The sequence below is a fragment of the Ochotona princeps genome, chromosome 1, assembly GCF_030435755.1.
Source record: "Ochotona princeps isolate mOchPri1 chromosome 1, mOchPri1.hap1, whole genome shotgun sequence".
Classification (NCBI taxonomy): domain Eukaryota; kingdom Metazoa; phylum Chordata; class Mammalia; order Lagomorpha; family Ochotonidae; genus Ochotona; species Ochotona princeps.
In genome coordinates this window covers 168,188,243-168,216,062 of record NC_080832.1, presented here as the reverse complement: position 1 = coordinate 168,216,062, position 27,820 = coordinate 168,188,243, and the positions used below count along the sequence as shown (strand labels likewise).

General features: G+C 45.0%; 1 protein-coding gene across 5 annotated transcripts in view; it reads left to right on the top strand.

Annotated features, from left to right (window-relative positions):
• Nucleotides 1-27,820, top strand: part of PHACTR1 (phosphatase and actin regulator 1) — a 307,729-nt gene that overhangs the window by 207,143 nt on the left and 72,766 nt on the right. For 4 of the 5 annotated variants that reach the window (XM_058668686.1, XM_058668694.1, XM_058668674.1 and 1 more), the window contains 2 exons: nt 15,125-15,292; nt 17,177-17,383. In XM_058668686.1, the coding sequence (XP_058524669.1) occupies nt 15,125-15,292; nt 17,177-17,383 (375 nt within the window). The remainder of the gene's footprint in view (nt 1-15,124; nt 15,293-17,176; nt 17,384-27,820) is intronic. The other variant, XM_058668681.1, reaches the window with a different exon arrangement.

The following is a 27,820-nucleotide window of genomic DNA, read 5'->3' as shown; positions in this document are numbered from 1 at the left end:
CCACATGCTCCAGGGTAGTCTGCATTGCTGCCCTCTGGATTTATGCTGTCCACACGTGCTTTGAACCACGTATTCCCTCCAGCCCTCTGGCGTTGACTGCCAAAGATCATTATGGAACGTGGAATGAAGAGGGTTGACTTTAGCACCAGAAAATGTGTGTGTGTGTGTGTGTGTGTGTGTGTGTGTGTGTGTGTGTCTATATGTATTTCATATATATATTACTTCATAAGATGCATTTGCCACCAACTTTTTGAAGAATCCTCATATTGCATGGATTTTAATTTTTTTTCACCAAATTAAACTTACCTTCTATTTCGATTTCTGTAGGCCTGTTGATAGCTTAGTACATTTGTGTAGCACAGGAGCTGACCACATAAACAGGGGTAGCTCCCTAAGATGGTATCACCTGGTGACGTCATAGCTGCTCTGGTGTGGATGTGCCATGCGGAAATTGCTGAGTGATGCGCACCTTGGAATGTGTCCCTATTATCAGACCATACAGTCACTGAGCTGCCACTCTAATGGTGACGTTGACCAGTTAAGAGTTTTAATCTCCCATTTCCTGGGATAGATAGGTTTTGACATGTGCATTAGGTCCGCTATGATTTTCAGCTTGACCTGAAGCAATGCTGTCTGATAGAAGTTTCAGCAGCAAGGAGAGAGTTTCTCATTTGGGCCGGCTCATAAACCAGCCATTGCCATGTGTGGTTTGGGAGTGCTTAAAATGTGAAGTAAGGCCTAGGTGAGGTTCCAGGCTCCTGGCTTTGTCCTGGCGTAGCCCTGTTCTTGTGATCATTTGAGGAGTGACCCAGTGAACAGAATATCTCTCACTCTCTCTCACTCAATCTCTGTAACTCTTCCTTTCAATAATTTTTTTTAAGTTACTGATTTTTACTGGAAAGGCAGATTTACAGCGAGAAGGAGAGATATAGAAAGATCTTCTGTCAGCTGATTCACTCCCAAAGTGGCCTCAACTGCCAAAGCCAAAGTATCGGAAGCCAGAAGCCAGACACTTCTTCCAGGTCTCCCATGTGGTTACAGGGTCCCAAGGCTTTGGACCATCCTCTACTGCTTTCCCAGGCCATAAGCAGGGAGCTGGATGGGACATAGAGCAGTCGGGACATGAACCAATACCCATATAAAATCCTGGCACATGTAAGGCAAGGATTTAACCAATGAACTATCACACCAGGCCCTGTAACTTCCTTTCAAATAAATAAAATAAATCTTTAAAAATGTGATTAGGTTTTACTTCATTGTGGTTAATTTCAGTAACCACCCTTATGTGGCTATTAGGGGTCACATTTGAGAGCTTAGGTAGAAAAACATCTTTGTCCCCTTACTGTTCCATTTAAGATTTTTTTTTTTAATCTTGATTTGTAGCCTCACCTGGGCTACCTACTCGCAATGGAAGGCCCCTGGTACAATGATGTGTGAGATTCAGGTTCCCCTGCTGCCTAGGAGAGAAACCATAACTCTCTGTGTTGTTTTCCATCACTGCCCCCCCCCCCCTGCATCTTTGCATCAAAACACCCAGGATTAGCAAGATGGTCACTCCTCTCTCAGCTGAAAATCCTGGAGCCAGCGACATCCGTTGGCAAACAGGCATCTTGACTCAGAGCCCAAGTTCATCAGCAGAGACAACGTAGGAATATAGGCCCTTGATATCAACATGGCTTGGGAGACACAGATGTGCCCAAGACCCTGAGAGACACCACAGTCTAACTCCACACACCAGCAGACTCCAGCCTGCAAATGAGCAGTGGTTTCTTGACCGGAAGAAGCAGTCAAAGCAACATTTCTGTATCTTAAAAATGCCTGCACCAGGCAGAGGGCGTTCTTGGGGCCTTGGGGAAGTAATCCTTGTATATGTGCTGATCAGAATCATCCAGTGACTTCTGTTGTGAATACAGATCAATGGTAAGATACAGGGCCTGGCACAAAGCGTAGTGGTTAAAGTCCTCGCCTTATATGCCATGTGGGTGCCAGTTAAATCCCGGCTGCCCCGCTTCCCATCCAGCTCCCTGCTTGTGGACTGGGAAAGCAGTCGAGGATGGCCCAAACCTTTGGGACCCTGCACCTGTGTGGGAGACCTGGAAGAAGCTCCTGGCTTCGGACTGGCTCAGCTCCAGCCGTTGCAGCTGCTTGGGGAGTGAATCATTGGACGGAAGATCTTTCTCACTGTCTCTCCTCCTCTCTGTATATGTGACTCTCCAATAAAAATAAATAAATCTTTTAAAAAAATGATAAGGTACATATTAAGTTCTCTGACTTGCAGATTCTGGAAATTCAGGCCCCCTGGTGGGAGAATCTTGCCAGGTCTGCCTTAAATCCTGATGATCAATGCAGAGAAGAATCGTATCTCTCTCTCTCTCTCTCTCTCTCTCTCTCTCTCTCTCTCTCTCTCTCTCACACACACACACACACACACACACACACACACGCAATGACTTCTCGCTAGGTGCTGCAGTTTTTTGGAGGCCGGTTGTTTTTCAAGTGAGACTTTCAAGTCTTTTCAAATGCTCAGGTTGCATGGTAGTAATGCTTACTAGGAAACAGCCGTGTTTGCTAGCTGTGCTTTGCTCTGTACGCTCTGTGTTTTCCATCCAGTTCCATGTATCACCATTTAGTATACTCACATTGGCTCCCTGAACTAGGGAGACTGGCGAGAAAACCTCCACCAGGAGTGACAAATGCCAAGGATCCATTTTGCATGTCCTAAGCAGAAAGTTTTTAATCCATCAGTGATAGCTTAGCTAAATTATTTCTTAGCTAATTATGAACCCGTATCTCACTTCACTGTGGGAACTGTTAGCTTTTATTGCCACAAATCCAAAAGCCAGACATGGTAAGTTACGCAGGAGGTCTTTATTCCATGAGAAAGGTACCCATGGGGAGAAGAAAGAGCAGAAAGAAAAAAAAAGACTCTGATGAACTACTCTCTGGTGGGAGATAGCCCGGGACCACTCCACACGGCAGGTGATCTCACAGGGAAATGGCCGCCCTGGGTGTACAGCACTGGGCTTTTATACATTGTAGCTGTGGGGGATGGGGGAAGGTAGTACCTCCTCAGTTTGCGCATGCTTGTAACGGTGATAGGTCATCATGATGTTGGTCTTCTGCACAGACTGGGCATTTGAAACATTTCTGGCCGGGAGTGTTTGAGCTCAGCAAAGAGCACTGAGGCTAGTGAAGATCTCTTCTTCTGTTGTTTGTGGCTGGTGGGGGGAGGCAGGAGGAAGAGATAGTAGTGGGAACTCTGCTGCTTGGTATTCCAAGGCGACCCTGTGCTCCTGGCTTGTGACAAGCTGTCTTGTCCTCTGATGCACTCAGCTCCTTCAGGAGTCGCTTCTGCTCAGCTCAATAGGAACAGTGAGTAGCTTGGATTGTAGTAATTTGGAAAGGTTATATAGGGAGTAACAGGCTTTTTCAGAGCTCTGTACCTAGTTGCTTGAATGGCACTTAGGAAAGTTAAAACAATAGGGACCAATGCTCTGTCCCAAGACACTGGCATCCCATATAAGCTCTGCTTCGAGTCCCACTGTTCTACTTTTGATCCAGCTCTGCTAATATTCCTGGGAAGGCAGCAGAGGATGGCCCAAGAACATGGGCCCCTGCCACATTGAAGCTTGTGGGCTCCTGGCTTGAGACCAGCCAAGCCCCAGCCATTGTGGTTACTTGGGGAGTGAACCAGCAGATGCAAGATTTCTCTCATTCTTGTCTCTCTCTCTCTCTAACTCTGCCTTTCAAATAAATACATATTTATTTTTAATATAACACCTATACCTCCTTTTTCAAGAATACATATTTATACACTTGAACAGCAGAAAAAAGGAGAGAGAGAGAGAAAGATCTTTCATGGACTGTTTTACTCCTGGAAGGTAGCAACCGCCAAGTCTGCACCGCGTCCGAGTTGGAAGCCAGGAACTCCAGCCTTGTTCCGCTGCATGGGTGGTAGGTGACCGTGCCCCCAAGTACCTGTGCCAACATCTGCTGCATCCCGGGTGCATGAGCAGGGCACTGGATTTTGAACCAGTGCTGTCTCTATGGCATGCTGGCATTACACACAGTGGTTGAACCCACTGTGCGTCAACGCTTGGTCCTGGCTAGTCTTCCCTAATGGGTGTCTTTTTTTTTTCCTAGACTAGAGAAAGAAATTTATTAATATCAAAAAATAAAAACTGCAAGACATTAGGTTCAGTCTCTATGTCATAGCTCACAGATATCAGGACCATGGCCTCCCCCATAATGCTTTTGCAGAGAGCAGGCTTTTGATAAGACAACCTTTGATGGAAGAGCAAGGCTGGGAAGCCGAGCAAGAATGAGCTGAAGGACAGCTCCTGTCTCAGAGAAGAGCCGATCAGCAGCTAATTGCTCACATTAGGTTTCCCAAGGACGACCCTGGTGACTTTTGTGTTGTGCTGCTTTTGTTGCAAGTGACGCCTGTCAGCAGAGGGTTAGGGTTAGGGCTAGGGCTAGGGCTAGGGTTAGGGTTAGGGCTAGGGCTAGGGCTGGGGCTGGGGCTAGGGTTAGGGCTAGGGCTGGGGTTAAGGTTAGGGCTAGGGTTAGGGCTAGGGCTAGGGCTAGGGTTAGGGCTAGGGTTGGGGCTAGGGCTGGGGCTGGGGCTAGGGCTGGGGCTGGGGCTAGGGTTGGGGCTGGGGCTAGGGCTAAGGCTAGGGATTTTCACCAGTGTGCATGTATGAATTCCACACATTTGCATCACCCACAAAATGCACTACTTTAGGCAACACTTCCTAATGTGTCCAGGCTAACTGGTTACGTGGCCCTTGACTTACATAATCTTTCTTTATCATGGGGGCATAGATGGAATCCTGATTTTTATGATGGTCATTACTCTCTGCGATGAGAATGACTAGAATTTGATTTTAACCATGGCAGGTGCGAGTGTTATTCGTAAAAGATTGCTGCATTGTTCCTTTGCCATCCCTCGGGAGTCGACCCTTCCAAACGTCATCGGAAGTGGTATTTCATATGCACACACACATGTACAGCACACTTGCTCAGCACCTACTGTCTGGAACTTAACCCAAGTGACTTCCTTAACTAGTGTTCAGTTTCCTCTACAGTGTGCAAAAGTTAGGTAGCAGCTTCATTATATGGATTTGAGGTTGCTTGAAGAGGTGGTAGAAAATGGAATTAAAAGATAGGTTTATTTTTGTGCAAAAGAAAAACCCTTTGAAATCCATGCATAGTTTTTTTTTTTTTTTTTTACTGTAAGGATTTATTTATTTTTATTTGAAAGACGTGTTTTATAGCTAGAGAAGGAAAGACAGAGTTAGATCTTCTGTGTCCACTGGCTCACTCCCCAAATGGCCACTGCAACCGTAGCTGAGCTGCTACAAAGTCAGGAGCCAGGGGCTCCTTCTGGGGCTTCCATACGGGTCCAGGGTCCCAAGGGTTTAGGTTGTTCTCTGCTGCTTCCCCAGGCCATAAGCAGAGAGCTGGATCGAAAGTGGAGCAGACAGGACACAAATCAGCACCCATGTGGGATGCCAGTTCCACAGGGTGAAGGAGTGACATGTGCCACCATGACAGGCCCAGGATTTTTTTTTTCATAATGTGCATTTTCTGTGACTTTTTTGAAGATATCTTTATGCAAGAATTCCATTTTTATGACCAAAATACGTTTGTCTTTTTGTTCCTTGGTCCATGTACTTTTTGATGTATCCTCAGGGCAGGGCAGCAAAATGAACACAGACCCTAGTACATAGTAAATTTCCCAAATATTGTTTCAAGGGTTGTTGCTGCTTGCATACAAAGTGTCTAACAGCACTTCAACTCTGAGCTGCTTCTAGAATGTTTCTCGCTTCTGCATACAGAGGGATTTTCATCTGCAGCACAAACTTACAGACCTATACCAAAACTTCACTTACCAGTTTACTCCAGTAAAAACATAAATCTTTCTTTCCCCGAATAATAAGCCAGAAATCCATCCCTTTCCCAGAAGGAAGTTGGGCTTCATCTAAATGTTGTTGGCAAGGGGCAGAAACTGGGGTCCCCGGAAGTTAAGCAGCTTGTTGCAAGCTAGTGCTGATAAGGATGACAACACAGCACACGCCTGAGCTCCTGCGCCCTGCACCTGCTGTTGTCTCCATCTGTCTCACCCCCTTAGAAGGTGTGTGCCCCAGTTTGCAGGGTCACAGACTTACCAGGACAGCAGCATTCATTCTGCCATCCTTTCTGTTACGTACCAGTGGCTCCCTTGATGTCCTTGCCTCTGAGATAGCATATGCATTGCCTTTCTTTGAATCTCAGATTGATAAGGAGTTGAAGGCCCCCCTAGTAATACTCTGATGTGTCTGAGCCATTTGAAAATCAAAGCACATTAGTGATCAATGCAGTGTTTCATCTGTGTACCGGTCTGCCAGTTGCTGATGGATCTGCTAATTTTCTTTCTCTGATTTCTTAAAGATTTGCTCTGTTTATTTGAAAGGCAGATAAAGAGGTTGAGTGAGAGGAATTCTTCCCTCTGTTGGTTCACTCATTAAATGGCAATAATGTCTGCTGCTGGGCCAGGCCCAATCCAGGAGCGCAGAACTCCCTCTGGGTCTTCCAGATGGGTGGTGGGGTGCTAAGCACATTAGTTGGGAGATAGATCGGAGGTGGTACATCCAGGACTCAAACCATGGCTCCCCAAGGAATGGCAGTCTCACATGCTGAGCCACAATGCTGGCCCCTGTCTAGTAAGTTTCTGCTCACACTCTTACTCTGAGCATGGATCGCTGTACCAGGTGAAAATGCCTGAAGACCAAATGAATACTTGTCCAGAGCCAGGACAACTCCTGCAGTAGAGAAAACAGGAATCGGTGGTCGTTTTCCAGCATGCTTAAGAAACTTAGAGAAAAATTCCTCCTCTCCAAACCAGGGGAGTGTGGGAAGAGATTTCGCCCTCTAACAAATGGAATTATTACTTTTTAAAAAACTGTAGTTTACACAAGTATCATGTGGTATTTTTGTATGTTTCAAAATACAAGGAGTCTTCAGAAAGTTCATGGGAAATACAGTTCACGAAAAACTTATGCATGGACTTAACATTTTTTGCACCCAAATAAACTTTATCTTCAAATTCCATTTTCTGATAAGCTTTGTAAGTGCTGTTGTACATGTGAGCATTTTTAGAAGGAAAAAAAGTTAGTGATCCCTAAACTCGATTATGCCAAGTGTACTTGAGAGCTTTGCCAATGTGCGTATGTGCTTCAATTGATATCATTTATTGATTTATATAACCAAATGTGCACGGTTGTCTATTCTTGCTGTTTGCTTGACATTGTTTCAAACACGTTTTCATGTATTAGTCTCATCCATACTGTCATTTCATTTGCATTTGTCTTATTCTAGGCATTTTACAAGTGGCAACCTGGACATGATTTTTATTTACTCTGATAAATACACTTCAACATTAGGATAGTTTTTCTTTTATTCATTTGTTTTGCTCATATTTTCCCTTTATACTGCTCTTTTTCTTCTGGTTGGTGTGTAGTATTTCAAATAGAAAATCAGAAAATTTTATGAGTCAGTCGAAACTATACATCTGGCTTCCCTCATGTACGAACTGAAAAAAATACATATTTGTTTCTATAATTTATTCTCTTTTTTCCCTTTTTTTATTTATTCTACTCTTGGGGTTTTATTTTGAGTTTTTTGAACCCTATAACAGTTATTGCAGTAATGGTTCAATATATAAATATAAATAAAGCAATTCTTCATACTCAGATCCAATTGTTATTTTATTAAGTAAGAATTTATTATGCTGCCAGAAATACAATTTTAAGCTTAGATTTTTTTATATAAACCATAATTCATATCTTAGAAAATCAAATTTTGTGGTTAGCATAGGTTTATTCAAGCATTTTTGTTTCTCAGAATTAGAATTTTGATGGGACCCAGTACGTTAGACTGACACCTACAGCCTATATAGATAGCAGTTTAAGATCTAGCTCCCGGGCCTGGTGCCGTGGCCTAGCTGCTAAAATCCTCGCCTTGAGCACTCCCGGGATCCCACATGAGCGCCGGTTCTAATCCCGGCAGCTCCACTTCCTATCCTGCTCCCTACTTGTGGCCTGGGAAAGCATTCAAGCACAGCCCAAAGCTTTGGGACCCTGCACCCGCGTGGGAGACCCGGAAGAGGTTGCTGGTTCCTGGCTTCAGATCGGCGCAGCACCAGCTGTTGCACTCACTTGGGGAGTGAACCATCAGATGAAAGATCTTCCTGTCTGTCTGTCCTCCTCTCTATATATCTGACTTTGTAATAAAAAATAAATAAATCTTTAAAAAAAAAGAAAGATCTAGCTCCCTTTCCAGCTTCCAGTCCAGCTGTCTGCTGATGTGCTTAGAAAACCAGCAAAAAATGGTCCAAGTCCTTGGGCCCGCACCACCCTCATGGCAGAGCCAACCAGGGTTCTGGGCTCTTCTCTTCAGCCTGGGCCCAGCTCCAGTCATTACCATGCATGACTTGGACCCGCACCACCCTCATGGCAGAGCCAACCAGAGTTCTGGGCTCTTCTCTTCAGCCTGGGCCCAGCTCCAGTCATTACCATGCATGACTTGGACCCGCACCACCCTCATGGCAGAGCCAACCAGGGTTCTGGGCTCTTCTCTTCAGCCTGGGCCCAGCTCCAGTCATTACCATGCATGACTTGGACCCGCACCACCCTCATGGCAGAGCCAACCAGGGTTCTGGGCTCTTCTCTTCAGCCTGGGCCCAGCTCCAGTCATTACCATGCATGACTTGGACCCGCACCACCCTCATGGCAGAGCCAACCAGAGTTCTGGGCTCTTCTCTTCAGCCTGGGCCCAGCTCCAGTCATTACCATGCATGACTTGGACCCGCACTACCCTCATGGCAGAGCCAACCAGAGTTCTGGGCTCTTCTCTTCAGCCTGGGCCCAGCTCTAGTCATTACCATGCATGAATTCTCCCATAGTTTTTATGTATATGTTTTCAACACTTACGTGTTTGTTAAAAATCTTTAAAGCTAGGTGACTTAGGCCCTGCATTTCCATTAACAAACCTTACCATTTTACTTTTTGAACAGCGAGGCAGGTTTACCATTTTGTTCCCCTAAACAATGATTTTCTTTGGCCACAAGTCTCCTGGAGAGTTCCTATCATATGGCTGTGTGAGTCCAACACGTTGCCAGAGGACGAGCTCATGCAGGATCACAAAATACAGGGGGGAAATTTAGAAAGTAGATCTTGTAGGCCTGGCACAGTAGCTTAGTGGCTAAAGTTTTCACTTTGTACACGCTGAGATCCGTTGTGACTACTGGATGGCCATCACTCGATAGTGTCCCTACCCCAACAAAGCAGCACTCGACCATAGCACTGCGTCTTGCCTAGGACTGTGATTATACTTACAGCTTCAGGAACAAAGTAGTTTCCCAGAGGAGTGTTCAAGTGAGTGACCCCTGTGTTGTTAGTCCACTGATGGGGAACTTTAAACAGAGTCACCTCCCATGGTGTTGGTTTGAACGTGCTAGATAAAAGTATTCTAGGAGGACTGGGACCTTCCAGGGTAGGATAGTGAGGCATTAACTCAGTGCAGCCTTTGCCAGAAGAGTCAGCTGTACAATTTCCACATCTGTACTGCACCTGTTTTCTCGTTAATGAGTAGTCATTCTATTGTTAACCTACTTACACTAACTTCTACTTCCATTTGAGCATACTCAAAGGTCAGAGAAGGAAAGGACAACTTTAAATGCCAGCACTTTACATAGTCTGTGTCAGGGATATTTTTTTGTTTGTTTGTTTTGTTTTTCTTCTTCTATAAAGCGCTTTATTTCTATGGCTGGGTGACTTACTCTTCTTTTGTTTCTTTCTTTTATTTATTTTTTATTTTTTTTAAAATAAAAAGTGATTTTACTGATATTAAATGGAGAATACTTTTTAAAAATAACCCCTCCACAAACTCCTTTAGAGTTAACAATTAATATCAAAACCAACAATAATAGATATAAAGGGCGATTGTATTAACTTTTCAACACAAGACAGTAACTGCATCTGAAGAGTTTTATTGAACCAAGAATATCAACATATGCCCACCGTTTTACTAATGACCATGTGAGGACAGTTTTATGCACAGTAAAGCAGGAGCATAAATTTATTTCATTATTTTATGACACAGATATTCTTTTATGCTTCTAAAATATTAGCTAATATAATCACATATGTCATTTAGAAACTGATGAAGTTGTGATAGTCTTTGGGTAACAAGTGCATTATTCTTTTATGTCAACACATTGGTGTATGTATAAATCCTCATTATGCACAGGTTCAGTGTTTCATTATTTTACTTTGCTTTCATTTGAATACATATAGTTTCTTTTTTTGTATTTTTTAATTCATTTTATTACTATTCTTATTATTTTATAGTACGGTTTCATATTCCCTTATCCCCTCCCCTGTTCCCTCCCCCCCAGTTCCTCTATATCATTACTAACATATAGTTCTTCATACTCAGTCATATGTCCATCACTGCGGGCCTGGACAATGGCAGAGAGTCCAGAATCCTATTGTCAAGATATAGTAAACAGTTTAATTGTAAGTCCATTTTTGTCTGGAAGCAGAAATGCATACAACACTACATCCTCACATCTGAATGTTAGTCTCCATTTCACAGCTACTGTACATCCCCTTAAATGAAAAGTCATGTTTCAAAATCAACAATAGGAAGAAGAGGAAATTTACAATGCCATGAAGTTAAATGACATGTTGCTAGATATGACAGTCTCCATTAAACAACTACTGTACGTCCCCTTAAATGAAAAGTCATGATACAAAATCAACAAATAGAAATTTACAATGCCTGAAGTTAAATGACATGTTACTAGATATGACAGTCTCCATTAAACAACTACTGTACGTCCCCTTAATGAAAAGTCATGATACAAAATCAACAAATAGAAATTTACAATGCCATGAAGTTAAATGACATGTTACTAGATATGACAGTCTCCTACACAGCTACTATACATCCCATTAAATGAAGAGCCACAAAACAAAATCAACATCAGGGAGAAAAAAGAAATTAACAACACCAAGAAGTTAAATAACATGCTATTAAATGACTAATGTGTAGTTGAAGAAATGAAAATCAAGAACCTTCTTGAAGAAAATGATGCTACCGTATGATCTACGAGCCATTGAATGATTTAATCAGAAGGAAGTGTTTTGAAGAGATGAAACTAACAGAGAATAACAAAACCCATGTGATATAGTTTCCGCTAATCTTTGTTGAAGTGTGTCTCCTCCAGACAATAAATAGATGGGTTTTGTTTTATAATCCAGTCTACTAATCTATGCTGTTTGATTAAGCTTAAGCCATTTACATTCAGAGTTTAATATACATGGGTGTGACGTTGGTCCTGTCATTTTAGGAATGGGTTGTTCATTGGTTTAGTCTTCTGTTGTCATTTTACTGGGATGTTGTTCCCATTTGCCTTTGGTTTTGGTAGGTGCTATTCCTCTTCTCTGCCAAGAGAGCATCTTGAGGTATCATTTTTAGGGCAGGTTTGGAAGAGGCAAATTCTTTTAACTTTTCTTTACTGTGGAAGAATTTGATTTCATTTTCAAAGACGAAAGAAAGCTTTGCTGGATATGTTATCCTGGGCCGACAATTTTTTTCTTTTAGAATCTGGAATATGTCCCTCCATTCTCTTCTTGCCTGTAGAGTTTCCTGTGAGAGATCTCCTGTGAGCTTAATTGGCTTTCCTTTATATGTCAACTGATTTTTTTTCACGTGCACATTTAAAGATCTTTTTCTTATGTTCAATTGAAGAGAGCTTGATTATCATGTGTCGTGGTGAAGATCGCTTTTGGTCAAGCCTGTTGGGAGTTCTGTGCCCCTCCTGGATCTTGTTTCCCAATTCTTTCTCTAGATTAGGGAAATTTTCCTTTATTATTTCATTAAATACATTTGCAAACTCAGCTTCTCTTTCTGCACCTTCTGGGACTCCCATAACTCTTATATTTGGCCTCTAAATAGTGTCTTTCAATTCCTGAATACTTTTTTTGGCCTGATCCAGCTCTGCTTCCAGCTTTTTGTTTGCTTCCCCTGGTGACAGGAAATACCTTCCAATTCTGAGATTCTTTCTTCTGCTTGCTTCATTCTATTTTGGAGACTCTCCACTGTACTCTTAATTTGCTCTACTGTGTTCTTAATTTCTGATATACCAGCCTTGATTTGCTTTATTGCTTCCTTAAATTCTTTGAACTCTTGCATGAGCTTCTCATTGTTGATCAGAATCTTTAAAATGAGTTTTATGGATTCTGTGTGCCCCATTTTCTCGATGTCTTCCTCAGTTAATTCTGAGATTGGCATAGGGTTTTGCTCCTTTGCAGGGGAGTTTTCAGTAATATTCATTGAGCCTTTGTCTCTTCTTTTGCTCTTGGTGTTTGTACTTCTGGTTAGCAGAATCTTCTTCTTGGGGCAGGTTTCTAAGCTGTGTCACCCACACGTCTACAATGCGATTTTATTTATTGTGGTTGGCACTCAACTTTTCTTGCAGCCACTTGTGTCACAACCTTCAGCAAGTTCCAGGTCTGGGTTCTTATGTTAGATTTCCACCATGGTCTCATAGCCCCAGCTCTTGGCTCACCACTCTCCACCTCCTGTGATACCGTGCTGGGGTTGCACCTTTGTCTCTGCAACCTTTCTCCCACCTCTGGTAGGACAGGTCCCAGGATTAGAGAGACACCAGGTGTCCTATATAATTAGGTTGTTGGTGGCGCTGATCTTGTCGGAACCTGTTGGACATTAGGTCTGGGTGCCACACGGACCTATTTTGACCCGTACGATGACACAGTCAGTATTATTTTCCTGCGGGATCAGTGCAATCCACGGATCTCAGTGAGTTCTCGCGAGATCTGCACATGCGCAGTTCACTGTTGTCCCCTGCAGTCCTAAAATTATTGCCACAATGTACAAAGTGGCACCTCACGTACCACTACTTGAGTTCTTGATCTGCTGGCTGTCAGATCCGAGGGCTACCCAGACCTGTCTTGGGTGGAACCTGTAGAATGCCACATTGTTGCTGCAGTTCACTGAGTCAGAAATGAGCTCACCCCTAGCTCAGCGCATGCTCAGGCCTTTCCCTTGCCTTTGCCTCCTTATACAAAATGGCGCCAAATTCAGCTCTAGGGGGCTGACTGAGCTATGAAATCCACCCTGTTCTCGCACTGTCCATCTGGAATCTGCTGCTTTATCTCTGCTCCTGGTCAAATCAAATGGACCAGCAGAATGGACAGTTCTTTGTCTGGGTTCACCACCCGAGCTCCCAGTGAAAGTCCCTTCCCACCTGGTTGCTGTTGGAGTTCTGGCCTCTGGTGGAGTTCAGATTGCTGTTAGCTGAATTCTGCTGGAGTATCAGTCTCTGCAACACCACACCATTGTGTCCGCTGCTTTCCTGTGTCTGTCAGTCTCCAGGTACCCCTCTGCTGTTGTTCTGTCCTTTCCTATTTCCTGGAATGTGTCCTCTCTGCTTCATCCTGATTAAATGTTTTTCCGTCTGTATAAACGTGTCCTTACCCTATTCCGCCATCTTGATTACCTCCCATTGCTTTTCCAAGTGCATCTTTGGGGCTGGGTCAGAAGTAAAACAGCTGGTACCTGAACCAGAACCCGCAAGAAATGGTTACATTACAAGTGGCAGCTTCTACCCACTACACTACAGCACCAGCCCTGGTCGTTCGTTCTTTGGGGTTTTTTTTTTATTGATTTGATTATATATTTTCTGCTTATAGAAGTTCTAAATCGAATATTGTCTATTCCTTCAATTCCATGCTGCATAAAGACTTGGTGTGTAGGTTGTGCTGTTGAGCATGCAGTTTGTTTGGGGATGGGAGTACAGGGCAATGGAGGAATCCTGTGCTTCCATGCATGCCTGAGGTACAAAATTAAAACTTGGGGAGGGACCCAGCCAAAGGGAAGCATCACTTAGCCAAGAGTAACCTCCAAGTTACCTCGCGGCTTTATTTTTCAAGTAAGCCCTCCCGCTTTCTGTGTTCATCAGATGGTTGCGTTGCTGGGTGCTGTGTTTCTGAGTAGGTACAACTTAACCTTTCATGTGGATGTTTATTCATCTCACTGGAAGAGCTTTAAGTCCTCTTTAAAAATTAATGTTGAGGTAAGTAGGACTCCCCTGGGCTGGGATGAAATCACAGGAGGAGGATTTTGGTTTGACAAACATCCATTGTATGGGCGTCTTTGATCCTTCACTGTGATGTGCAGCAGCCTTGCCTGGTGCTACTCAGTGTAAAGTGAGATCAAAGTCTGTGTCCTCTGGACCAGGGCTTGTCCCAGTGTCTGTAGCCCAAGGCAGTCTGGTAGGTGGAAGGGATGCCCTGCCACAGGTTCAGCCACCGAGAAATAGGACGAGAATAACCACACACACAGGGCAGGATGAGACTCACTCTAGGGCCTTGATATTCTCCATCCCAGAGAATTTCAATCCTAAGGTTTTTTTTTTTCAAGATTTATTTATTTTTATTACAAAGTCAGATATACAGAGAGGAAGATCTTCCATCCAATGATTCGCTCCCCAAGTGAGTGCAACGGCCAGTGCTGTGCCGATCCGGAGCCAGGAACCAGGAACCTCTTCCGGGACTCCCACATGGGTGCACGGTCCCAAAGCATTGGGCCGTCCTCAACTGCTTTCCCAGGCCACAAGCAGGGAGCTGGATGGGAAGTGGAGCTGCTGGGATTAGAACCAGTGCCCATATGGGATCCCAGTGCGTTCAAGGCGAGGACTTTAGCTGCTAGGCCACAGCGCCAAGCCCAATCCTAAGTTTTAAAAAAGTACCAGGAAAAATTTCCTGTTAACGTGCTTTCTTTGTTCAAGCAATACATAGAGTATGTGATGGAGACTTGTTAGAAAGATGGCTAGAACACCAGCACATGGCTACAGATTCTTGGAAAGGGTCGGCCTGATGATTAGGTGACATGGCTCTGAAGATAATAACAGATGTCTTTCATGCGGAGGGGCGGATGCTGACTTCAGATCCTAACCTGAGTTGTGCAGCTGCAGCTGGACTCAGCAAGCTGTCTGCATCACACATCTCCTGGGAGGCACCTGCTGTCTAACTCTCCTCTCTCCTCTCTCTCACAGATGGGGAGCTCTCCATATCAAACGAAGACGACTCCCTGGAAAATGGGCAGTCGCTGAGTTCCAGCCAGCTGTCTCTGCCTGCCCTGTCGGAAATGGAGCCGGTCCCCATGCCCAGGGATCCCTGCTCATACGAGGTGCTTCAGGCCTCAGACATCATGGATGGGCCAGGTATGCCTGTGGCAGAATTGAAGGCAGCTTCCGACTCTAGTTTGATCACCCTGAGCCTAACCATGTAGAAATTTACTGCATGCTAAGTATATGGTTTTTTTTCTTATGGAGGGTATTTCCATATATTCTAGACTTTTTCAAAATACTTTTTACAGTCAATCTCTGTAAAAACAAAAAGTTGGCTTGTTTTTGTAATAGCGATGATGTACAATGCTATTATTTTGTTTTCTAACTCATTTCTGTTGAGAAAAAAAATCAAAGAATCCTACATTTCTATTTGATACCTATATAATTCTGTGGATCTGCATTTTAATCCTGGTCTTCTGGTTTCAAATCATGATTATATCAATTTAGCAAATTGGATCCCTTTACTGGATGCAGTCAGTTGATTTTAGTGTCAGTTGTGTACAATTTATGGGTTAAATTAGATCCCACTACAGGTAATAGCATTTAACCATCACCTCCCTGCATGGTCCAGTGCTGTCTTGAGTGGTCAGTATTCATCTCGTCAAAGATATTAGTAGAGTGACCCTTAGTTCAGAGATGGGTCCTTCCCAACAGGTGCAGAAGAGCCATACCTCCTGTTAGCAGATAGATTGGGGACATCTTGAATGTATACCTGATATGTGGGTAGAAAGGCCATGCACTTTCTCTCCACAAGCTACCAGTCCCATGCCAACCCGGGCTTGCATGGGAGGGAGAGAAAGATGGTACTTGCAGGGTGATTTCCATGTGTCCTCTGTGGGCCTGGTGAGTCACTGTTCCCACAGTGAATGAGGCATAGATGATCACAGTGTACCTGGAGCTTGTGAGGATTCTTTGCAAGACTTGAATGCTGCCTGGAACACTGGTGCCCAGATCGGGGAGGAGGCAAGAGCCCAGCAGAGACCGCCTTACTGTAACATGAGAATACAAAACAAGCCACATTCCCATTCCTGTGCCATTGGAATCAGGCAGGTCATGGTTGCAGCTTCTCATCATGCAGGCGAAGACATGGGCCAGCACCTAGGACAGCTCCAAGCTAGAGCTGGGCAGGTATTCCCCTGGGGGGCAGGAGTGGTGGGGTGGGGAGGAAGAGCCTTGGGGTCTAATGTGCAGCAAGCAGAAGTGTGGGGAGGGTGAGAGCTCAAACCAGAAAAACGGTTCTGCAGGAAAGCAGTAGAGAGGAAAGGGGGCAGATTAGAGTACTGATTGGAAACATGGTTTGTTTGCTGTGTCAGAGTATCTAATTACTGGCATCAGCATGATGGTATCCCCAGGACCACAAAGGCCTCACCTGGACAGCTGCTGCTCAGCACTAACTCTGTTCCAGAGCCTAGGGGAGCAGCCCCCCCAAGGCCTGTCTCACCTGCAAAGTGTGGACTCTGGGCTGGGCAGCATCAGCTCATGACCCGGAGCTGCTGCCAGCAGGGACACAGCGGGCCTCAGCCCGCTTTACTCCTGCACAACAAAGGACACACAGCCCAAGCTCAGGGTTTGGCCGGGTTTGGAGGGTGCCGCTGCCCCGCCCAGCCCTGGACTGTGCTGCACTGGTCACTGTGATCCCCTGAGCTACACTGGATCCTCAGGAATTTGTATGACATATGGCAAGTTTGAAATTATGACTTTTTATGGTTTTCAGAAAATGTGCTTCTCTTTCTCACTCTTATTCTTTCTACCTTGACCCTGTTTATTCTTCAACACTCTCTCTCTCTTCCTCCTGTCTCTCCCCCTGCCCACTTGATTGGGTTTCTGCCATCCTCTGGATTGCACATGCATGCGCGACAATGCGAGGCCGTCCGTCAGTGCTCTGCTGTGTCCCCAGCACATTGCCGTCCTGCGTCCCTGGCTGGCTCTCACTGCGTTCGTGTAATGTCAGTGTGTCTCATGTGGTTGTCCCCTCAGTGTCTGAAGACAGTCCCTCTGCCACTGAGTCTGGAGTCCTTCTGTCCCAAGATCCTTCAGCCAAACCAGTCCTGCTCCTGCCCCCCAAAAAACCTGCTGCTTTCTCTGGAGACCATGAGGAGACCCCAGTGAAGCAGCTGCCCCTTCTCAAGCAACCCCCGGCCCTGCCTCCCAAACCCACTGCCAGGATTGCCAGCCACTTAACAGGTGAGTCGACCCAGCTGCCGGGATGTAAGGCCCTCCCTCCCTTCAAGGGTTGAGCTCAGGCTCTTCATTTTTTTTATCTGAGGCCTGAATGTGCCCCGTGAGATCTGTGGGAAACTGAGGTGTTTCTGTGTGTGTCTTGGTACATGCAGCCATGACCAGGGACTTGCTTTTGTGTGAAGAAGCATCTGATATGCACCTGCCAGCCTCATGCCAAGAGCCTCTGGTCTGTGTTTATGTAAATATGTGTATTGTGTTGATGTAAATAACTCAAGGTGATGCAACCCCCTTGGTGACTGATACAACTGCAGAAGTTTTGCAAATATTAAAAAATGGTGTCTTTTTTCATGCATAATGTGTTTGTCAGGGCTTTAAATTTTCATCTTTAAGTTACTGATCTGAAGTGTAGGATGCCTCGTCTATGAAAATGCTTCATTTCAGTATTATTCGTTCTCTCCAAAAAAAGAAAAAAATGAAATACTAATAATCTGCAGAGTATGCAGGAAATAACTTTTAGAAAAATAGCTTAGTTTGGTGTCCTAACATAAGTTTTATAATTTCATGTCCAAGGTCCTTTTTTTTTTAAGATTTATTTATTTTTACTGGAAAGTCAGATTTACAGAGAGAAAGCACAGAGAGAAACATCTTCCATCTGCTGGTTCGCTCCCCAAGTGGCTGCGACCGTTGGAGCTGAACCTATCCAAAGCCAGAAGCGAGGAGCTTCTTCCAGGTATCCCACACTGGTACAGGATCCTAAAGCTTTGGGCTGTCCTCCACTGCTTTCCCAGGTCACAAGCAGGGAGCTGGAAGGGTAGTGGGACAACCAGGACATGAACCGGTACCCATGGGATCCTGGTGCGTTCAAGGTGAGGACTTTAGCCACTAGGCTACCACACCAGGCCCCACGTTCGAGGTCTTAATGAATGTACTCTTGGGTACACTCATTAAGTAACCATGTTACTGAAGTGGGCATCCAAAGAAATTGCCATTCCCTACACAATGGCACATGCCTCAAATACTACTTCATGATTTAAGGTGGAGATTTAATAAGAGGTTCCATGAATCACCCCCAAGTCATGCTGGTGGACAATATGTTTGGTATTTTTAGACAGAATATCTAATTGCTCTTGTAGTATCTTGTAATGTATGGTGTTTGTGGATTTAGGGAAGAATATTCCCCCTATTTTACAGTAGAAAAGCTGATGTGCGGGAAAAAATAAGTAGCTTTTCTGGACTGGAAGTAATTGATTCTGTAGTAGAGACACCCTGAGCCCTTGAATTTCCTAGCTGCTAGTGTGATGGATACGGTTTCCATAACAACAGTGTATTTCTCCTGTTGTAGTGGATTCCAGCGTTGACTCTGGCTTCTGTCAGACTACTGATATGTCAGGGTACTTCCAAAAGTTCATGGGAAAATCAAATTAGAAGGCAGGTTAGTTTGGGTGCCAAAACCTATAAAATCAATGCATACTTTGAAAAGTTCTTGAAATTTCATATTACGGAAAAACTTTGCTTGGGTGGTTTTTTTTTTTTTTTTTTTTGTAATCAAATAAATTTGTCACTTAATTCTGTATTTCTGGAAAAATCATATCTATCCGAGTAAGATGGTTTGAAAGACCAAATTTCTTTTCGAAGTCCATCCTGGTGTCGCACCTGGGTGGTAGCGGGCCAAGCCCGTGGGCCATCCTGCACAGCTTGCCCGGGTGAATCCACAGAGAACTGTATCAGAAGTGTAGCAGCCTGGACTCCACAAGCCCTCGCGTGGGATGCCAGCATCAAAGGCTGCAATTTACAATGCCTGCACCCCAAAAGTGAATTTCACTCTTAATTCTCAGTGACATTTTCATTCAGTGCCTAAACATTTAAATTCACAAGGATAAAAGAAAAAGCCTACAAGAAGAAAATGCTTGCTAGTCCCCTTTTAAGAGATGTCCACTGTTTACCTGTCTGTCTAAGGAAAATTCAGTAGTGCCCTACAAATTATTTGGTCACCTACCATTTGCATTTGTCATGTGCTATTAACTGGGTCTCATGTTTGGAAATGTCCCATGGTATGATTTTATCAACTGCCCGGGTAAATCAGGATTTACTTGGTTGATCTTTTTTCCCTCTTCTCTGTTGAAAAACACAACAAAAGGCATTCACAGCAGCTGATCACCTTTTACAAGCATCTCTGAGGTTTTCCTAGTTTATTGCAAAAATTAGAATGGCTAGGTCAAAAGCTATATACCTCTTAAGACCTTGATGTCAGATCTCCCACTGGAAAGATGAAATGTTATGCTAAATATATCTCTACGTATAGTAAATATTCATCAAAACACCTGTTGTAGACAGAATACTTTGTGAGGTTTCAGAGTGGGCTCAAATATATGACATTTTAATGAACACATATACAGTGTTATATATGTGTGTGCGTCATACAAGGATCTTCAAATAATTTGAGAAAAATGTTTATTATTTTTAAAAAGCTGTGCATAGATTTCAAAGGGTTTTTTTTTCAACTTTTTTCTACGTTCTCTTTTTTCACATTCTCTCTTTCTCTCTCTCTCTCTCTCTCTCTCTCTCTCTCTCCTTCTCCCTTTCTCCCTGTCTGTATCTGGGATAAGTTGGGGAATAAAAGGAGAAGCCCCACCTAGTCATCCCAGGGTCCCTGACATGGGGCATGCTTCAAGGGCACTGCTCAAGTGGTTTTGATAGTTCAGTAGTTCTGAATTGCTGCCAATCTCACCGTTCCAAGCATGATGAAATCTCTCCAGAATCCACTGGTTGACATAGTCCACCTTAGAGTCTCCATTTGCCCAGATTTTCACTGGCAACGCATGGCTGAGGTAGTTGATCGATTTGTTCTGTCCTCCGTGCTCTGTTCCACAAACTTTTTAAAGTACCCTCACATCCATAATAGACCACTAAAATCATTCCTGTTGGAATCATACAGACTGTAGTGAAGTCTGAAAAGGTGACTATTCGGGAAGGTTGAGGCTTGAGCTGCATTGATTTGTTTATTCATTAGTTCATTTGTTTGTTTGTTTGAGAGGCAGAAAGAGAAAACTTCCATCCTTCCCCAAATGCCCATGATGGCTTGCACAGGGCAGGGCCAAAGTCCGGAGGTGGGAACTCGCTCCAGTCTCCCACATGGGTGGCAGGAAACGAGTGATTTGAGCCGGCATTGCTGCCTCTATGGTCTGCAACAGCAGGAAGCTGGAGTCAGGAGCCAGGGCCCGGTCTGTACCCCAGATACGCTGCTGGGGAACATGAGGGTCTCAACTGTAAGGCTGAACACTTAACGCTTGGGCAGACATTGGAAGCATGAAGGAAGGCCATTCCAGGGAAGAAGACTGGCCAAAAAATTCGGAAGTGGCAGACAGTGTTTTGGGTCATTAAAGAAATGGCTGTGTGGAGGTGACGGCTTCATTTTGGGGTGCACTGAGAGAGAGAGAGGGTTCACTAGGTGAACATAGACATTTAGATTGTGTTCCCTGTGAAGGTTGTTGAAGAGTGAAATCATGAAAACTGGCCTTTAGAGTTTGCTGCCAGATCACTGCAGGGAACAAATAGAAAGAAAAGGTTGAAGAGCTGTAAGAGAGGCCATCACTTATGAGTAATAATATTGATTTACTTGGAAAGCAGAGCAACACAGAGAGAAGAGGGGACAGAGAGAGAGAGAGAGGTCTCTTATCTGCTGGGTTACTTCTGAAATGTCTGCAATAATCAGGTCTGGATCAGGCTAAAGCCAGGAGCCAGGAATTCCATCTGTACCTCCCACCTGAGCGGTGAGGCTCACACTGGAGCCTTTCTCTGCTGCTTTCCCTGGCACGTTAGCAGAGAGCTGGGTTGGAGGCGAGCTGGGTTAGGACGTACGAAACAGCCGGGTTGGGACTTGAACAATCACTCCGATATGGGATGCTGACATTGCAAGTGGCAGCTTAATTCTCTGTGCCACAGTGCTCTCTCCAAAGGCAGGATTTCTTAATTACCACACTCTAATCCATCTAGCTGTCTCATCCATGGTACATAAGCTTCCACCGCAAGCCCTAGAGCATGGATGACTTGACTTCCATAAGATTTTTTATATGATACTGCAAGTACCTTAATGACAAGTCACTCTGGCTGCCTTATCATTTCCCCAGGTAACAGATGGCATTAACCAGTAAACCTCCCTTCCATAAAGCTTGGATCAATAGCATAAAAAGGCATGAGAGGTATATCTTTACCATAGGTACCTGGTAATCTCTAAATGTGATAAGGGAAGATAACCAGCAGTGTCTGTGCATACTAAGTACTATGGTGTTCTGTGGAGCTTAAACTCAGCTTAAGCGGCATCATTTTTATAAGTGAGCAATCCATTATAATGAGTTGGCACCACCACGAGGCAGCTATATTAACCCCGTGCTGTTGCTAATTGCTCTGGAGACATCTGGGCCGTGTCAGAAGGCATTAATAAGCTATGGATCACAGAACTGTAAATCGAAACTTTGGAGCTGCAGTAGGTTCTCAGTATCTTTTCTGTTCTACTGACATGTTTGGGAGGAAACTCAGGACAGTGGAAGGACACTACCACGATTAATAGGGAGGGACTGTGGTTAATGGTCTGGCAAAAGGCTAGAGAAATATGAGCCTGAACGTGAGCACTTCCACATGCATGGTTGAGGAAAGAGACAGAAATATTTCGATTCTGGCATTTGCCTCCATGTTGTCAGGAGAGCCGTAATTAACCCGGAGACGATTTTGTCTTAGATATTTTCTCTGGTCTTCAGCCAGGCAAAGAGAAACTCACTCCCCTAAACTGGCTTTCTTCTCACAATGTTATCCCTGTGCCATTCCTTCTCCCCCAACAGCATCCTGCACCATGGCATCTCACACGGTCAGGGGCTTGGGGGGCTTTAGGTTCCTGCCTTTCTGAAAATGCGGTATCCAGCAGAACAGGCTGTATATCAGTGTGATCTGGGGTGACTAAGCCCCAAAATATATCCTTTGGGAATCATGGATGACCCCAGAAGAGTGATTGCAATACTTTGGGGGAAGGAGGCCAGGTGGAAAGCCTGTGTCCTGCCTCTCTAAGTCTTCGTCAGTGACTCTTCCGACATCCTGGCTCTGGAAAGCAGTTGTTAAGTGCAGCATGCGTAGCCCATGCCTTCTGCATAGGGAGCATGTCCCGGGTACCCTTACCTACCTGTTGCAATCTGCTCATGTGGCAGGTGCCGTTGACAGTTGACCATTCACACCTGGGAAATGACCAAGGTAGTCAGCATTTTTCTGAGTTGGTTGTTTGTTCCCATAAGTACCCAAAAGTTTGTTCCCAAAAGTACTGTTTGCTCCCGTAAGGTGGAGACCATCTCTTTCTGATAAACGTGACTTTGGAGAAGCTAAGTTTCTCGGTCATGGTGACTTAGCTGGTAAGCAACAGAGATGAGTATAAAGCCATTTTGAGCCCAGTATGTAGACCCTCTCCGCCAAGATGCCTATCCCCCCAAAAAAAATATTTCATTCCTCAGCTTTCTTTGTGCTTCTACTTCATGTGTTTTAAGTTACTTAGAATAGGAAATTTAATTATTTTTATAACTGATAATAGTCTGCTTGGGCGTGAAAAACAGCATGGCACAGGCCGGGTGGCTTATGCAGTAGACATTTGCTTGCTCGTAGACTAAGACTCCAACAGCTAGATCTGAAGGGCTGACCTTGTGCTGAGGGCCACTTCGCTGGTGTAGACCAGTCTTCTTACTGTGTGCTCATGAGGCAGCAGGACAAGAGACACAAGCTCTTGTGTCTGTTCATCTAAAAATATTGATTCCATCAGATTAGGCTCCCGTCCATTACATTTTAATTACTGCATCATTCCAAATACAGCTGCGGTTGAGTCTTCAACATGAGAATTAGATAGATGTGAGGAAGGGATGCCAGTCCACGGCCTAACTCAAGGAGAGAAGTTATGAAGTCTCCCAAAAACAAGTACTTGTTCTCACACCGCTGCTCTAGGAGGAGAACCTGGGTTCAGTCAGACTGGATTTCAGTGAATAGGCCAGAAGGAGATGGTGTACTGCAAATGACCTGGGATGCGTCTAACCTGGGAGTGACCACAGTTAGAGATGGACAGCGCAGCAAGGCAAAGAAACTATTGCAGATCCTCACACACAAAGTCCTGAAGACAGTCACCTGTCCAGGGCTTGTGTGTGCGGCTGGAGAAGCTGAAACTCGGGGAAGCTTACTGTAGGGGCCTTCTGTATCCAATTGGCCCTTGGTGGCCCTGAGTCCCTCATCTGCAGATTCAGCTACCTGCAGATGGAAAGTATTCAAACTAGTTTTCTGAAATAGCTCCGAAATAGTCAGATGAAAACAATAGAAAACAACACTGTAACAGCAAGAATACAATTTAAAAAGCAATGTAGTGTAAAAGCTATTTGTGTTGCATTTATATCATTTTAGGCATTAAAAGTAATCTAGAGCTGATTCAAAACAAACAGGAAGAGAAGCATGTGTTCAATACAAATACTATGACATTTTGTATCAGGGACTTGCTCCTCTGTGGATTTGGGTGTTGGAAGAGGGTCTTGTAAACAATCCCCCATGGACATTGAAGATGACTGTGTCCTCAGAGCTCAGCTGATGGCTAGGGTTGCAAGTGTATTTGCCACTGTGGTTTGACCCAGGCAACAGCATCCAAGCAGAGTTCTGTTTTCAGCCCCGGTGCTTCTGTGTGTCTTCTGAGAACCTTGTCTGCAGTGTTTGCCAGGCTTGTGCACCTCTCTGGAGCCGCCTCAAGCTTTGTGGAGCCCCTCTCTGTCCTGTAATTCACACTCTGATATGCAATTTCATTATGTCTCTGTGGCTCACAGATTGTCTCCTGACTTCCCACTGCCTCCTCCCCCTAGCCCTCCACCCCCACCACAGAAGCACCTGATTCCTTCTGCCTCTGTCCCTGTAAGCCTGCTCTGAGAACACTGTGACTGTGGATTTTACCTTTGCTTTTAAACAGAACACAAATGAGAATGAGCGACCACGTGGCAGCCTCATGGAGCTGACAGATGGTTAGGCTCTCTGGTTGTCTGACACTCTGAAGGTGCCTGCGTTCTTGTAGGGGATGATCAGTCCACTGTGACCACGGCCCAGGCACAGGAGAGGCTTGGGAACATGAAGGCTTATTATCATCGCAGGATTTAGAAACAGGATAACTCCCCACTGGGCTGCACGGGCGAAGGGTTTGCATGATCAGGAGCAGAACAGAGGGTCAAGTGGGATGGGGGGTTCCCCAGAAAAGCAAAGCAAGTATAACCAATAGTGTAGGATTGGAGGCCTGTGTACTTTCAGCAGGTTGCCCACACCTGGCCCTGGGATCAGGCAAAGGAATGTCACCTCACGGTGGGGGAAGGCCAAGCGTGCCGTGGATTGACTGGTTTGAACATCAGAGGTCTGCTCCACGCTGAGCCCGTGCTGTCAGCTCTTGGCGTTGGCTCGCTGTGGCTAACCTCTTGCCAGGCAGCAAGGTTTATAAGGTGTCAAAACTCAGGAACCATGCTGTGGCATGGCAAATTAAGCCGCCATCTGCAGTGCCGACATCTCATGTGGGTGCCACTTCAAGTCTTGGCTGCTCCACTGCTCCTGGGAAAGCAGTGGGAAATAGACCAAGTATTTGGGTCCCTGCATCCACATGGGAATCCAGAAAAAAGTTCCTGGTTTTATGTCATTTTGACCATTTGGGGAGTAAACCAGTGGATGGAAGATCTGCCTTTCAAATAAATAAATCTGTTTTTAAAATCTCAAAACTGATAATATACAGAAAGTAAAAAAAATACAAGACACAGGGAATGGGAAAGTTTCCTGAATTTACCTTCTCTACTGCTTTCTTCCTATTTTTCCACTCCTGATTTTCTTTCCTCGTCTTGCAATTTTTTCCATCGGCTATTTAAGGACTATCTGTTGGTGAAAGCCTTTTTAAATCAGTTGATTGAGAGGCAGAGGGTAACAGCTCTCACTACTGGTTCACTCCACAAACACCCAGCGGGGGACGTTTGGGAAGCCAGGAGCCGGAGCCTTTGCCTATGTTCTCATTTGCAGGGAGCTGGGGTCTGTAGCCTGATCCAGCAATCAAACCAAGACAGTCCAGTGTGGGACACAGGAATCTGAAGCAGCAACCTAACCAATAGGCCGGATGCCTCCTACTGATAAAACAATTTTTCAAGGGTATTTTCTGGCTTCTATCATCAGCACAAAGATAGTAACAGCTTGCCTTTTGTAGCGTGCCAAGTTGTAGATTGCTCCATCAGCACTTGGTGTTTCGAATGCCTTTTGTGTGCGAGGTGTGCTGCCAACTGCATATAATGTACAAATATTGTTATGGCTCTTACCAGTAGAATCTGCAGGCAGTTACAAGCTTAGAAAAGGATTAATATGAACAGGTGAAAACATGGCCCTGAAGAAATTCAAATAGCAAGAGATCAAACCCTTTGGTTGGAATCTAAAAGGTGTCACAGGGAAGTATGTATTTAAGACAGTTAAAAATGAGAGTCTGGCATTGTGGTATGGTGAGTTGAGGTGCCACCTGCTTCCTCGAGTGCCAGTTCAAGTCCCAGTTGCTCTATTTCCAATCCAGCTGCCTGCTAATGCACCTGGGGAAGCAGCTTGGGCCCCTGCCACCAGAGGTTCCGGACTGACCCAGCCTGGCCATTGCGTCCATGAGGAAAGTAGCAGATGGAAGATGAATCAATCTGTCTCTCTCTCCGACTCTGCGTTTCAAATAAGTAAAATAAATTATTTCATTATAAGAAAACCTGAGGACAGTTGTGACCGATAAATATTACAGGAGGAGGGTGTTCTTTAAAAAAAATTATTATTGGAAAGGCAGATTTACAGAGAGGAGAGAGAAAGATCTTGCATCTACTGGTTCGCTCCCCAAATGGCCAAAATGGCCGAAAGTGAGCCAGTCTGGAACCAGGAGCCTCTTCCCACGTGGATACAGGTTCCCAAGGCTTTGGGCCATGTTCCTCTGCTCCCAAGGGTAGCCTGATGTGCTGAAGGGACAGAGTCAGCTCCTAAGCACCCCATCTTGCAGCCACGTGGAAAGCTAAGTCAGCAGGTTAGTGATGCTGGGCTGATTTAAGTTCAAGGTACAAGTGTAACTGGCCCATCCTGTCTTGAGTGGAATACCCATGTCTGTGGAAGGAGATTAGAGATTCCAAGCCCTAGAAATGAGGTAGCAAGCAACTGCCTCATTCTTCCATCACCTTTGTTCCTTAGACACCAGGTGCTACTATCATGGCCGAGGGCTGCTCACAGAGCTGATGTTAATTAAGAAGTGCCCTCAGAATGGTGAGAAGACAGGCTGGATGTGTACCCAATGGAGGTGCCCTATCTGACAGGCTTGGGACACAGATATTCAGATATTGGTTATCTGCGTAGGTGTGATGCGTTATCCTGGAGATAGGACTAAAGCCTGAATATTAAATGGATGGCTGTTTAATATTCATCTTACATTGCAGCCTGGGGGAATGTGGTACAGATTTCCACGTGCGTCAAAGGTTCGTGGTAAAGAATTTTCCACTTGTGGCATCATGTCAGCAATTGGGCCATCCAAGTTTTGGATTCTGGAGCATTTTTGCTTTTTCAGATGGGGCCGCACAACCTGTATCCATGTAACCCACGCTCATTGTGTGCGGGCGCCACAGGCCTGGGGCAGGAGAATGGACTAGAGAAATGACCTTGCATTTTCATTCCTTAGTCTGGAACCACGAACCAAAATTGTGTCGTGTTTAAAAATACAGCCCTATTGGGCCGTATGAGTCCGTTGTACTCCCAGTTTGGGTTTATTCTCCTTTGTTCTCGAACTGGTCGTTTTGACTTCTACTCCATCAGCAGAGACAGTTTTACGAATGCGCTGCATCTCAGTGCATCTGGCTGCAGGAATGGGCAGAGACACAGAGGCAGGTGTATACCCCACAGGACCAGCCAGGATCTGCCTTATACATGCAAGAGGTGGACTGTGTCCACCAGCAGCTGGTAAGCATCAAGCTTTGGATAGCTGCAAGGCATTGTACTGGGCCAGGCGCTCTCTGGGTAGAGAAGATATCTTTTCGCCCTGAGTTTGTAGAAGGAAGGAAGGTTGGTGATCATTCCTAGGTAGCTTTCAGGGAGGAGTTTGGGTTTATCAGAGTCCCAGTTCTGCAGCTCTCAGTATCCATACATCACAGCAGGGGACCTCAGAACAACACGGAAACCTTTAAGGCCACTCCTTTCCTTCCTGCTGCAGTACGTGGGTCTGGACGTGGAAGCCTTTGGAAGCCTCTGGGCGCTGCTGCTCAGTCCCCTTTACCATGGCCTCTAGCTCTTACACTCCTTTCCTGAGCCTCCTCCCTTACAACCTAAACACTCTTCGTTGCCTTTTGGGCTGCCCTCTTCCCACCCTGGGCTGGGAAGCCGCAGGATAGGTGAATACTTAGGAGCCTGGCAAGA